Source organism: Cheilinus undulatus, linkage group 14 (genome assembly GCF_018320785.1).
Source record: "Cheilinus undulatus linkage group 14, ASM1832078v1, whole genome shotgun sequence".
NCBI classification, from domain to species: Eukaryota; Metazoa; Chordata; class Actinopteri; order Labriformes; family Labridae; genus Cheilinus; species Cheilinus undulatus.
In genome coordinates, this window is record NC_054878.1 from 46,623,890 (window position 1) to 46,639,356 (window position 15,467).

Below are 15,467 nucleotides of genomic sequence, written 5' to 3' on the forward strand. Positions count from 1 at the left end.
TCAACCTTTAACCATCACTGTCAACCTCATTTTCACCAGTAAGAAAATATGAAAAAACAGCACTGACGGTAAATCATTTGGAAATTCAAAACAGTTAAGGTGATAAGTTTAAAGGCTCAAATCTGAGATAAAAGTTCCAACTTATGGGGAGCAGGTGGCCTAGTGGTTAAAGGTGCCCCTCATGTACGCGGGTGGCCCGGGTTTGAATCCGGCCTGAGGCCCTTTACCGCATGTCTCTCCCCCACTCTTGACCCTGTTTCCAATTCTGTCCACTGTCCTCCTCTATCTAATAAAGGCACAAAAATGCCCAAAAAGGAAACTTTAAACAATTCCAACTTATTAGTTCAAAAAATCAGAACACAATATTAAAAATAGAAAAATAATGTTTTTAAAGAGCAAATATATGAGGAGAAAGTTGAAATCATAAGTTTGGAACGTCCAAATATGAGCTCAAATTTGAAATCATGAGTTTAAAAGTCAAAATATAACCAAAATTAGGAGTTGAAAATGTCAAAATATGAGCTAGAATTCAAAATGATGACTTAGAAAGTTAAAAATATGACTTAAATTCAAAATTGGGAGAGTAAAAGGTCAAAATATGATATAAAAGTAAAAAAAATATAAATTTAAAATGTCAAAATATGAGGAAAAAATTAATATGTTTTTCAAAGTCAAAATTTGGGATTAGAAAGCCAAAGTAAGGAGTTGCAAAGGTGAAAATATGACTTTAAATTTAAAATTGGGATAAAGAAATAAAATTAAAGATAAAAATGTGACATATATAGTCCAAATCATGAGTTGAAAAGGTCAAAGTATGAAATGAAAAGTCAAAATTATAAGTTTGAGTAATCTTAGGATGCAAAATTGAAAATATGAAATAAAACACAAATTAATTTTTTTCCCCACATTCTTGACTTTTTATGGCTTAACAAGGATATTTTAAATAATGTAGCTGAAGTTTACATTTTTATACTGGAGGAAATCAGTAGACCTCATACTGGTGGACCAGTTAGAATACAAATATGATATGATCTTGTGGGCCGGATATAATCGTTCCACGGGCTGGATTTGGCCCCCGGGCCTTGAGTTTGACACCTGTGCCCTAGTACACGGTGCTGAGACATACGCTGCCATGATCATAAGTGCCAATGAAAGTCTGTTGCACATGTGTAATGAGTATGAAATGCTTCTCAAGTAAGGATATTTACTGCGCTGAGTGCTTGTGTTCCTGAGTACTTGAGAACTTGAACCCATCACTTACTAGTAGCAACTGAGAGCCAAGAAGTCTTGGGTCAATGTGAACCACACAGCAGGAGTCACATAATAAAATGTCTTCTCACACAACACTTGGCTCTCCATTTTATCAGGAGACAAAAGCTCGGGCTGCTTCACTGAAGCTCAACAAAGAAGAGGCTTCAGAGACTTGTGATGTATTTATTCGAGTTTTACACCCAGACTGTCTTTAGTTCATGAACTGTTCAGGTTTACCAGAAACCACATCCCACTCTCCCTTTACAGCACTGCTGTGAACATGCCGGGTATCCTCAGGATTAAGCAACAATAAGATCAAATTCTTCTTCAGGGTGGATTTTCCCGCTCATTCACTAACAAACAGAGGTTTTGTTCCACTGTTTCTGGGATGAGGTGGTCCTGTCTGACCAGTGGGGACATCTCCAGAGAGCTTCAGCCACTCGATGACAAATCTATGAATATCTTAATGTGATGAAGAGCTTTGAGCCTGTCACACGAGTTTGTATTATGAGTCCCAAAGCACATTTAGAAACAGATCAGCTATGAGCAGCCTGATGAGATGGGACGTTTACTCTGTCTCACGAGAAACACTTTCAGTATCTCCTTAATGAAAAACAGACTCTGAACTCTGCAGGGAGGGAATAAGCTTTGATTAGGACGGATAATTTTATTTCTTTTTGTTTTAAATAGTACAATTATTTTTGTACAAATATAGGTGTACTTGTTTTATCCAAGTATTTATGGTACAGGGCATAAACTTTTGAATCCAAAAATACTTTGTAAAAGTAATGAAGTTCAGTTTTTATCTTAAAGTAAATGAGTAGAAACTATTAACCCATAGTGTGTGCTTGATTAAGGCTTAAATGATGGAAATAATTATGCTTTGTTAGATTAGATAAAAGAAAACTGCAATATTCTCATGAATTATGAACTAGGATTTGACGTCATTATCGACCGTCTGATTTTTAACCCATCCGGCCTTGATTAGTGACTGGCCGGTCAAAAGTACAGATGATTCTGAGCTGATCTCACAGTCAGAGTGAGGGCACATTCACACCAGAGCTGTTTGGTCCGCTTTAAACGAACTCTGGTCCGTTTTCCTGGATAGTCCGGTTCGTCTGGAGTGGTGTGAAAGCTCACACAAACTCTAGTGCGGACCAAACAAGCGGACTCTAGTCTGCTTGAAAACAGGGGGTCTCGGTCCGCTTCCAAACGAACCCTGGTGCGGTTCGTTGGAGGTGTGAAAGCAAAGCGGACCAACTTATGAACCAAAGACAGGAAGTGGCAGAAAGCGTAATGATATAAGGATTTTTATGTGATGTAATACACTCAAATACATGTCAGTACCTCGCTTGGTGTCTGTGTAGCCATAGCAACACGTTGTAATCCATGCTTATTTATTCGTCTTGTGTAAACGACATGTTGGACAGCTCACTGTCTCACTGGCTGCTCCTCACACCCCAATGCAAGAGCAGAAACCCCAAGACAGCATAAATTCTGTTTTTTTTCATTGTTTATGTGGAAAAAAGACTGGTGGAAGGAGCTGGATTTCCCCGCTTTGTCTTCTACGCCGGCTTTCCTTCTTGGTCACCGTTTTTTTGTAACGACAGCGCCCCTAGCGGGCAGATGTTAAAGGTGTTCAGACGGTTTGGTCCGTTTATCAAAGAGCAGTATGAATGCAAACCAAACCAAAGGAAAGTGCAACATTTTTGCAATTTCCGTTCCAAAACGGACCGAGTCCTCTGGACTATCAGGTGTGAAAACGACCTGAGAGTGAGGTTAAACTTCTGGAGAGAGACAGTGCTGTGACAGCAGAGGGATGCAGCCAACACGCCATGCGTGTGCCTGCTACAAAAGTAGTGGAGGCATGGGCCGGAGTGGACACGCACATCCCACTGTGGGACACACATCCCACAGCCGTCACGCAGCAAACATGCACCTGCATTTTTTTTACCATTTTGCTTTCAGTTATAACTTTACAACAGCCAGAATCGGCAGATGAGACCAGACAAATCTGGATGTTGGAATTGGCCACTGATATTGCAGTCAGTGCTTCTCTGGGGATTTTTATTTAAAGACCATGTAAAGTCAAATCCAAACTTTGTGTCTTTGTGGCTAATATGTAGACTGGTGATGTCACCGGCCCACAGTGGGGAATGACCCCGCCCCTATAGCACTACAGTCTAAAATCAAAGAGCAGTTCATCTCAGTCCAGTCTGTTGTTAGCTGATGTCACTGCCTTTATTGAAAGTTAACAGTCAGTTAAATGCTGTTTTTTTCTTCATTGTGAGGTAAATTTACCAAATCTATCAGCCACAGTGGTCTATGGATCATTGAAAGCATCAGAACAGAGATTTGAGACTGAAAATAGACTTTGTCTCTTCTCTGGCACAGAGCCAGGCAGCTGTGCTCTGATAATAAGGTAAACATAAGGTAAGGGGCGGGGCTAATGTCATACAACAAACCTAAATATAGATTCATTTTTACTTTGCAGAATCTTTAAAGTTCCCGATTTATTAAAACAAAAAGTCTTTCATTCAGGACCTTGGATTGCTGCTCACTTACAGTGCGAAATGAAATTTCTCTTAATAATTATCATAACCTCTTGAAACAGAAATATTTTGAAGGCCTAAGCAGATGATTGACCACCAGAAACGATCATCTACTTAAATAGGTAGTGAACACTTGAAAAGTTTTTTCAGCTGTACACTGAAGTATCTGACTGACCTATGATAAAACACACCAATGCTGGAGTTATTTCTAACATTTGCTTCAAAATGATAAAAATCTGCATTGTATGGCTTTTAATTAGCTCAATCGGACATCTGCTTTGAAAAATCTTTTCTGAAAACACATGGCTTATGTTAAAAAAAAATGTTACAGTAAGGGTAGAATGTAACCGCCTCTAACCAGCTTTACCATTCAGAGACCACTCCCATCCATTAACAGACCACTCCCATCCAGTCAGAGACCACTCCCATCCAGTCAGAGACCACTCTTATCCATTCAGAGACCACTCCCATCCAGTCAGAGACCACACTTATCCATTCAGAGACAACTCCCATCCATTAGCAGACCATTCCCATCCAGTCAGAGATCACTTCCATCCGTTCAGAGACCACTCCCATCCCTTAACAGACCACTCCCATCCAGTCAGAGACCACTTCCATCCATTCAGAGACCACTCCCATCCCTTAACAGACCACTCCCATCCAGTCAGAGACCACTTCCATCCATTCAGAGACCACTCTTATCCATTCAGAGACCACTCCCATCCCTTAACAGACCACTCTTATCAATTCAGAGACCACTCCCATCCCTTAACAGACCACACCCATCCAGTCAGAGACCACTTCCATCCATTCAGAGACCACTCCCATCATCAACAGACCACTCTTATCAATTCAGAGACCACTCCCATCCCTTAACAGACCACACCCATCTAGTCAGAGATCACTCCCATCCATTCAGAGACCACTTTCATCAATTCAGAGACCACTCTTATCCATTCAGAGACCACTCCCATCCATCAACAGACCACTCCCATCCAGTCAGAGACCACTTCCATCCATTTTGAGACCACTCCCATCCGTTCAGAGACCGCTCCCATCCACTCAGAGACCACTCCCACCCTTTCCTTCACTGCGTTGGCCCTGATAGCTCCAGCTTTAGTAACAGCGGTGTTGCAGCAAACACCCCAAACAGGTAGTGTTCAGGACCACCACAGTCCACCACCACAAGGGGAGCCACTGTCACTCCCGTCTTATCTGGAAAATCCTGTCCTTTTCCACTGCCTCCTCAAGGTCCCAAACGGCCCATTTTTTGTGCATAATTCAAAAGTGTGAAATGGGCAGAGTTAGCTCTGAGCTGGGGTTTACTTAATTTTAATGCCAGCGTCCTGCAGCCTGATTGTGTCACTAGATGAGTCCTCCCTTTGGCCTCCACATTCCTCCTCAATGAGTCAACAGTGATCAGTGCTGGAAATAACTTGAAAGGAAACTGTGGGCAATATGAGAAGAATTTCAGTGAGTTTGACTGTGTCACTGAGATGTTATGACAGAGTCCCCTCAAACAAAGGGTCAGGATCCAATCATGATGTCAGCGCTACAAATCCACCTAATGGATGTTTGATCCCCTGGCTGCATCACATGTGTAAGTCTCTAGACTCAGAGCATCTGGTATCCTGTTGTATTCTGTAGACTTGTTGATTTTTTTAATCTGTCTTTTAAAAGCAGACAGGAGGTTTGTTTGTGAAGGATGAGCTCAGTGTCCCGACGCTGTGTTAAAGAATAAAGGAAACTATTACAATTGATTTGAAAAACTCTGGAAAACTACTGTTTCTAAAGGGGACACTGTGAGTCCTGTGCTGATTCTATGTAATATATCATTAAATACGCTAAAATAATACAGCCTGAAGAATCATAGCTCTTCAGTGAGGTGGTCTTTCTTTAACTCACAGTGGAATAAATCATGCTGGACACCCACAGAGATAAAAATGTGAGGAATCCCTGAGAGTCTGCAGGCTGGAGTTGATTTAAGCTTAACCTTTGAACCAGCATTATCCAGCTGTTTTACCTCCAAATAATTCATAAATATAAATCCCTTCCATGACAGTCTGACTCATAATTCAGAGGGTTTTGCCTCTTTAATTCCCAGTCAGTGCCCTGAATGTCTGTTCTTGCACTGCATTACTCTTACTGAGTTAGTATAATCAACCAGTAGGAGTACAGCAACCTTAGCCAAGATATTTTTGACATATTATTGTCGTTGTTGTTGTTGTTGTCATTATGATTATGATTATTATTGTTATTGTTATATTATTATTAGTATTAGTATTAGTATTGTTGTTATTATTGTCATTAACATTATATCATCATAATTATGATGATGATGATGATGATGGTTATTATAATTATTATCATTATTGTTATCGTTATCATTACTATTATTATTATTATTATTGTTATTCTGTTATTATTTTTTGCCCATTTAAACATTCTTTTGTCATTAAATACCACTTTTTTCCTACTTTTTGCACATTTTTGCCACTCTTGACTGCTTTTTTTACTCATTTTTTTGCCTTGTTTTTGCCACCTTTGGACCATTTTTTTTGCCACCTGTTACTCATTTTTTTCACTTCTCACCCATCTTTTTTTCACTTTTTATCCCAGTTTTTGCCCATTTTCACCCATTTTTTGCTGCTTTTTGACCATTTTTGCCATCTTTAACTTATTTTTATTGCTACTATAAGCTGTTTTTGCTTCACCACTTAGATTGTGGCTCTTGCAGAGGTATTTTTCAACAGTTTGGCTCTTTGGTTGAGTAATGCTGCTTTAAGGATTATCAGAGCAGAATAATCAGGTAGTATTGGCAATAAAACCAAATAACTGATTACCTGGTAAAGACATATGTTTAAGAACATTTGCAGACCAAAATATCAAAGATATAAAAATGTTAAAAATATTTAAATTAGAAATAAATGTTTGAAAATATGGTTACTTTTTTTTCTGAATCTTTATGTGGGTGGGGGTCCACTGAATGAATAGTTTTCTCTTAGGGGAGGCTCACTCTCACACACTTTGAAAACCCCTGATGTAAAGAAATGAGGATTCCTGGCACAGAAAAGAGATTTATATATTGCAGTACACTATTTTTACAGTTATCAAAATGATTTATGCCCACTCTTTAGCACAGGAAATGAAGATCTTTGGATATAACGGTCAATAAGGTAATGTAGTCCTCTCGTGGTAGTTTGGCATCTGGGATTAATATAGCACTCATCCTTAGGGATCATCTTGTATACAGAATGTCACAAGTTTGCTCCCCCTTTAAGCAGGCAATCTCAGCATGTTTGTCAGAATAAAGATTTATCCAAATGGCTGATGTAGATGTGATGTGATACCCGCTGTCATTCATCTCTCAGATACCAGGCAGACTGTTTACACCCTCAATGATAGTGTTTACAGTCATGGATCCATTTCACCGTATACAACAGAGTTGTTTGCTCTGGATTTCCCTAAGGACTACTGTGATTCTCCTCTAGTTAAAACACTTAAATCACTCATGTTTAAATGATGGAAATACTTTACTGACTTTATCCCCAGAAAGCTGGAGCTCAGCATCCAAAACATGACGCACGGTTGATTATTGAGCACTTAGAGCTTTTGGAGATGTCAGCAGAGATAAGTGATAACAGATTTTTGTACAATCAATTGGTTCTTTTGCATGTTAGATTAGATTAAGACTTAATTCCCCTTTCACCAATATTTATGTCATTATATGTGTTTAATTCTTGTGCTTTACCATTACAAAACAATTATTGGGTGTAGGACAAGGCTGTTTCCAAGCTAAAGTCAAGGCCTCTTCACTGTGATATGAGCATATATGAGTGTTGTCACAGCTACAGTTGTTTAATGACTGCCACGCTTCTTCATGTCTCAGCCAGCTTTTAAAACTGCAGTGACAGCCTAATGCGAGATAGTGTTTTCACATTAGGAGGGCCACTCGCTAAGCCCACTGGGGTTTCTGTGGCTTCCCCTGGACGTTTCTTAACTTGTTTCAATTTACTTCCAAACTATCATGCATTGTACTCCTTGTTCTTATCTGTTTTTCTCATAAGGGGAAACGCTGCTGTGTCTCACTGCTGACTTCTTTCTTGTGAACAGGCTCAGGTAGGAGGAAAGAAGACGAGCTTCATTCTGCAGAAGCTGGAGCCTGACACTCAGTACTCTGTCAGCGTGGCTGCCATGTACCCGACAGGCATCAGCAAAGACATCTCTGGAGAAGGACAAACTAGTAAGAGCCAGACGCCACTGAAGCAGTGTTGGCATTGTTGTTTAAAATGTTTTCCATCAAATATCTGTTTCTTTAGTTCTTGACGGTTGAGGAAAAGGGTTCTCAGATTGTTATATGGCTGGCTAAATGATAAATTAGGCCTCACGGGTGATCAGAAAGTTAGTAGTGGTTTATATTAAAACCTTATATTTTGTGCTCCGTCTGTGTCTCCTTTTTTCCCATCCATAGTCAAAATTCTAAAAGGAGGAATAAAAAGAAGGGTCCAATTGTTTAATTGAATTTTTTTGGTCAAGTTCAATTACAAAAAAATGATTTTCTGTTAGATTAAAGATGCCACTATCCAGTTAAAGACACAAATCTTCATATTTTAAAGCTCTGAAACTGAGAATCGATGTGCCCATATGAGCGCTTTGAAAGGTCTCACATTTTAAGACTTTGTACTCATCAAATGCTGATTGTAGCATCTGAAAAATACAGTTGCTAGAAAAAGTATGCGAACCCTTTGAGATTTCTTGGATTTCTGCATAAATTGGTCATCAAATGTGTTCTGATCTTCATCTAAGTCACAACAATAGACTAACACAGTCTGCTTAAACTAATACTGTGCAAAAAATGACATGTTTTCATGTTTCACAGTACAGGGTGGAAAAAGTATGTGAACCCCTAGGCTAATGACTTCTCCAAGAGGTAATTGGAGCCAGGAGTCAGCCAACCTGGAGTCCAATCAATGTGATGAGATTGGATGTGTTGGTTAAAGCTGCCCTATAAAAAGCACACACCAGTGTTGAATTTGCTGTTCTCAAGAAGCATTGCCTGATGTGAACCATGCCTGGCACAAAAGAGCTCCCAGAAGACCTACGATCAAGAATTGTTGACTTGCATGAAGCTGGAAAGGGTTACAAAAGTATCTCTAAAAGTCTTGATGTTCATGTGTCCACAGTAAGACAGACTGTCTACAAATGGAGAAGGTTCAGCACTGTTGCTACTCCCCCTAGGCATGGTCATCCTGTAAAAATGACTGCAAGAGCACAGTGCAGAATGCTCAATGAGGTGAAGAAGAATTCTAGAGTGTCAGCTAAAGACTTACAGAGGGTGTCCGCGCATCCTTAAAAAGTCTTAAAAGTCTTAAATTCATGTATCTAAAATTAAGGCCTTAAAAGGTCTTAAATTCATTAAAAATTTTATATGCTGGTCTTAAATACATTACTCACAGGTCTTAAATTTGTCGGGGCAGGACTATTTAATGTTTTTTTTTTTTCTTCTTCTTCTTATTTTTAAACCTCTCCTGCTTCGGCGCCCCGACCGTAGTCAGAACACACAGGGGAGAATGGTCTACCGCTCTCTCACTCTCGCTCTCGCTCACCCCACCCACCCAGATGCATACAGCTATTCACAGACAGACATACGCTGCTTGTATAACATTATTCTTGCGGGACTTTTCGAGATATAGAGAGGCTAGTTTCTTACTAGCTGCTGATATAAATGGTTATCTGCATGCTTGCTAGCTGGTCTGCGATTATGGGTAAGTGTAAATGTATCGAGAGTTGGCTGGACGAAGTTGGCTCACATCTGTTGCCAACCCAGACGAGGCCAGATGCATTCCGTGCAAAAGGACCTTCAACAGGGGTGATAGTATTCCGGCACCGTGCCGGATTTCAAGCGTGGTGGTGTTTGACTGCTGTGAAAAAAAAAACTACTTTTTTTGAGCTTGTTTATGCAGGACAGCTTGACGTCAAGTCCCGAGTCAATAAAGATAACTGACACTATCCATCAACCACACTAGGCCTACTAGCCAGTCAGAAGCAGGGCTGTACAGTGTGACATATATGTCGCAAATGCTACAAGAAAATTGGTCTGTACTAAGAGCTTGTCACTCCTCATTGCACAGGTGCTATGACGAAGTGACAGAGGTGCGTGCATGCCAGGCATGCAGATAAGACTTTAGGTTGTACTTTTTGCCACAAAAACGTCATTCCACTTTGATTCGAAATTTGAAATTCATGCCCAGTCCATTTATTTTATATTTCTGGCAGATTTTAATTCAAGCGGAATGTTTTTTTCTCTCACCATGCGTAATCCTCTGCGTGTCTCTCTCCTTAATCTCTCTGTCACACTGCTGTCTGTCTGTCCGTGTCATATCGGACCTGTATGTTACATTCAGACGTGTGATGGCTTTTTAACCACACAACAGCTACGATATTAGTGAAGAGAAAATGCATCGTTTTATTAACCTTTAATCAGAAGTTTGCGCACACTGAGCACTCTGTCCTCTCACTAACGGCTAACTCACTGCGGCCATGCGTGCGTAATTGGAGAGGACGAGGCTAACAGAGAAATAAGCTAGCAGATAATCGTTTTTAACATCGTCTAGCCTACGTGCCTTAAAAACTTGGGATTAGAGCAGCGCTCCTCTTAAACATACCGACCACGTTTTGCTGATAGATTTTTGTTTTACTTGCCATTTAACTCCAATAGTAGGCTACTGTTGTTATCATTACACTGTTAGAGAGAAAAGGATCTGTTCATTGACATTAGCTTTATAAACATCAGACCCCAGTGTGATACTACAATATGGACCAAACTCTAACAGTGTTTGATGAATTTTTAATAATGTTAGACTTTTTTTTTTTTGCTCTGAGTATCAGTTAATTTATTAGGGGTGTCCAAACTATGGCCCATGGGCCAACTGTGGCCCGTGGCCCTTTTGCATTGGCTTGCAAGAAATCCATCAAAAAGACCCACAACATTAAACTTTACTCTATTTCTTACCTTGACTAGGAATGCACAATATTGGGGTTTATACAATAGGGGGATATTTACAAATTAAACTTAACCAATCAATACAAATATATAAATGCATAGACCTAACACTTCAGTCCTTGAAACACAGTTTAATGTTGAACAGATAAACAAACTTCAGTCTCTACAACACACTAATGTTTGAGTAAATAGGATGAACACTGAAAAAGACTTCAGCTGTCTGTTGGTCCTGCCAAAAGTTGAAAAAATGGTGTATACAGCATCTCTATCCTCTGTGATTGGCTGTTTGCTTTGGTAGACATTAATGAGAGCTGTAATTTAGGCTGTTTTGGTTTTGTATTTCAAGTACATTCACTTACTAAGCATATATTTTGGTTACATGTTGGTTTTAGAGCTGTATTTTATATGTTGTGCTACAGGTTTTGGGTTCTGTGCTACAAGATTGTCAACCTCTGTAGCACCAGCGCTATGGGCAAAAAAGGTTCACATACAGCCCTGCTTTAATGAGTGGTTGCTAATCAAATGTTATTGTACAACAGCTAGAAGAAGCCCCACATGCCCCCATAATATTGTGACCGTTAACTTTACTATATTGCAGTCAGATCCAGTACTTTTGTCGCTATTGGCCTTCCTATGTATACATCCCCCACCTGTGAAAAGGTTCAGGCTCAGAATTTTTTTCACTATCAACCATGGTTCAAGCTCAGCACCATGTGGGTTAAGGTTCTCGAAAGCCACATGCAGTGCGAAAAGCACAAAACTGCTGCCAGGAGCCACAGACAGACCCCAGCCATATCAGAGTTTTGCGTCTCTGCCCCTGGGCCAGCGCCGCAGACAACGGTCCTGGCTGCTAGTAGCACTGACCTGAGAACAGCATTTGGTGCGACACCAACACTGAAATCAGACATTTTGTGGATTTTAAACACAGTGGTCAAGCACCAGTCTTACAACCATTGCCTATATTTATAGTGTTTTTGGTCTTAAATTTCATTCAAGGTGGCATTAAAAAGGTCTTAAAAAGTCTTAATTTGACTTGCTGAAGCCTGCAGATACCCTGCTTACAGAAGTCTCTGGGAAATGCTAACATTTGTGTTGACAAATCTACAATAAGTAAAACATTAAACAAGAATGGAGTTCATGGGAGGACACCACGGAGGAAGCCACTGCTGTCCAAAAAACACATTGATGCACGTTTGAAGTTTACAGAAGAGCCCCTGGATGTTCCACAGCACTACTGGCAAAATATTCTGTCCATAGATGAAACCAAAATTGAGTTGTTTGGAAGGAACACACAACGCTATGTGTGGAGAAAAAAGGCACAGCACACCAACATCAAAACCTCATCCCAACTGTAAAATATGGTGGAGGGGCCATCATGGTTGGAGGGGCTGCTTTGCTGTCTCAGGGCCTGGACGGATTGCTGTCATTGACGGAAAAATGAATTCCCAATTTTACCAATACATTTTACAGGAAAACTTAAGACCATCTGTTCACCAACTGAAGCTCAACAGAGGATGGGTGATGCAACAGGATAACGACCCAAAGCATAAAAGTAAATCAACAACAGAATGGCTTCAACAGAAGAAAATACGCCTTCTGGAGTGGCCCAGTCAGAGTCCTGACCTCAACGTGATGCACACCAGACATCCCAAGAATATTGCTGAACTGAAACAGTTTTGTAAAGAGGAGTGGTCCAAAATTCCTCCTGACCGTTGTGCAGGTCTGATCTGCAACTACATGAAACGTTGGGTTGAGGTTATTGCTGCCAAAGGAGGGTCAACCAGTCATTAACCTAGGGGTTCACATACTTTTTCCACCCTGCACTGTGAATGTTTACAGGTTTTGTTCAATAAAAACATGAAAAAATATCATTTTTTGCACAGTATTAGTTTAAGCAGACTGTGTTAGTCTATTGTTGTGATTTAGATGAAGATCGGAATACATTTGATGACCAATTTATGCAGAAATCCAAGAAATCTCAAAGGGTTCACATACTTTTTCTAGCCACTGTAGCCAATAATATGGAGTGACGTTTTTATTAAACTGTGTTTGTTTTAAGTGTTTTTTTTTCAGTAGCAAGCCAGTCCTGAGAAATATATCAAATACAGCTCCAGAGCTACTAGGCGTCTGCAGCCTGGACTATAATAGTAGTGCGCTGTATTGTTGCTGTATTTCAGCCAAGATGTTTCATCAGCTAGGCTGTCTCTCTCTGACATGTGCTCCTCAGTGCATTTGATGACAGTTAGACTTTAAAGCCCATTTAAGACTGGACATGTGAGACGCACATCTTAGCTGTAACACGGTTTATTTTTCAGTTTGTGCAAGGCTAAAACAGCCAGGAAAAAGTTAAATGAAGTTGTATTCACCTTGGTGTAACACATCTGTATGTCCACTTCAGTAGAAATGTTTAGAACGTGACTCTTAATGACCCTGATGAAGGCCACAAGCTTAAAGGTGCCCATTTGATGAAGCTTTTCTCTAAACTTCTACCATTAGTGAAGCTGTCTGTTTCCACACCAGGAGGATAAGTCACAGGAAAGATAGTATGCGTTCACTTCTGCTCTGTGCTTTCTGAAGAAAAAGCCAAGCTCAGCATGTCCTGGAGAAACTCCCTTTGTTTGTTATTTTGACTAGTCACCAACATGCTTCCACTATTCAGTCATTTGTAGGAAGTTTTATTTTGGTAAAACCTACAAATAATGACAGGACTCCAGCTGTGTTTCCATTACAGTTTTTCGCAAATTGTGCTTTAAAAGTGTTTCCATTGAAGGGAGTTTCAGGCATAAGCCTCGCAATTCTCGTAAAATGTCACCCCCCCAAGACTCTGCTGCAAAGAAGCTGGACGCTCAGAACCCGCTGCGTGTCGTTACGGTTATGCCACTTATGCCTTGTCAATTTTGAACAAAAGACAAAGGTAACGGATGATAGTTCAGAGGCAAAGTCTGCATGTATGGCAAATGCCATGTATAAGGGTATGAGTATGGTCAGTGTGTTTTCTGGTGGATCCATTTCCTGGTTAACCTGACACGCCAGATGGATTTGTTTTACAAATCCATCTAGGAAAGCTTCAATAGGAAACGTTTGAGAAAAGGCAGAGGCTTTGAAAAAAGCTTGGAGTGTGACTGGATGAACGTTCTGTCTGTCACATCTCTTCGGACCAATCAGAGCAACAAAACACGTGATGTAGCCGCTATCAAGCTGCGCGTGTGCAGCTACTGAAGAATAACACGAAACATGGCGACTATAGACATGTTAGTACTCGACTTTTGTCGTTTTTGAAAAGAAAACAACTCACTGCTGTTCTTTGTTCTTCTTTTAACGAAGACATGTCTTCAAGTTCTGATAAAACTGGCGCTTTAGCAGCGTCCATGCTAATCTCTTCCTCCACAACTGCACCAGCTCTTGCTGCTGCTTGCTTACGTCACGACTCTGCCCCTCGTCGCTGATTGGGCCTGTCACTCTCTAACCGGGCCCAAAAGGTTCAGATGGGAGCTTTGCAAGATGGATTCACCAGTTAGAAACAAGGAAACGGGCGTATCCATCTGCTTTGCAGGGTTATTTCCTGGTTGAAACAGGACTGAAAAACGGGAGAAACTCCCGTTATTCTGTTTTTGGCTTTTGACCAAAAATGAAACAAATGAAAAAAACGAGCCGGCTCACCAGGGAGGCGTCAAGGAGTCATCTGGACCAGATGTCCGAGCCACCTCATCTGGCTCCTCTCAACGCAGAGGAGCAGCGGCTCTACTCCGAGTCTCTCGTCCTATCTCAAAGGGACAGCCCAGACACCCTGCGGTGGAAACTCATTTCAGCCGCCTGTATCCTTGATCTCGTTCTTTCGGTCACTACCCATAGTTCATGGCCATAGGTGAGGGTAGGAACGTAGATCAGCCGGTAAATCGAGAGCCTTTATACATAAATTGTAACCGTACTGGCAATTTAATGGTTTGTAATTTAATTACCTTTTATTGTCTTTTATTCTCAATTCAGGTCAATTCAGGCCTTATACAACGTGCATTTGTTAATATATATGTATATATAGGTGGCTCTTGATTTGACATGAAGGCTTTTATTTTGAAATGTTTACCTTTCCCAGTTGTCACATCTTCCTTTTTATCAAGAATTCCATTAAATGAAGAAAGCAAAATAATGGAATTGAAAAAACAAAAATTGGCCCCCGTTTTTAAAAATGTTAATTGTTTTTTCGTTTTTGTGACCAAAATGAAAAAAACAGAAAAACTTATTTTTCCCCCCATTTTTTCATGCCGTATTTCCAATTTTTTCATTTTTGGTCAAGAACGGAAAAACGGAACAACAGCTCTTTTTTTTTTTTCATTTTTTCCATTTTTGGTGAAAAACAAACAACAGACTAACGGGAGTTTCTCCTGTTTTTTCAGTCTGGTTTCAACCAGGTACTTTTAAGAAAGGTGTTGTCTCCTCTTCTGTCCATACATACTGTGCCATGTTGTCTCGGAGTGAACTGGTCATGTGACATCGTACGTTATGTCCTGTGACTTATAAATATGAAACGTCTGAAAAACCTCCTCATGAGAGGGTAAAAACTTTTCAGCGATATTTGAGAGGTTTTTCGAAATTCAGGTGTTTCCATGACCAGATTGTTATTGCGTTAGTTAGATTTTGCACATTTTTAAGGGTAATGGAAA

At 40.2% G+C, this 15,467-nt stretch overlaps 1 protein-coding gene across 3 annotated transcripts in view; it reads left to right on the forward strand.

The window, feature by feature from the left end:
• col12a1b (collagen, type XII, alpha 1b) overlaps window positions 1-15,467 on the forward strand; it is a 276,137-nt gene that overhangs the window by 110,935 nt on the left and 149,735 nt on the right. For all 3 annotated transcript variants that reach the window (XM_041805206.1, XM_041805207.1, XM_041805208.1), the window contains one exon: window positions 7,917-8,046. In XM_041805206.1, coding sequence (XP_041661140.1) covers window positions 7,917-8,046 — 130 coding nt within the window. The remainder of the gene's footprint in view (window positions 1-7,916; window positions 8,047-15,467) is intronic.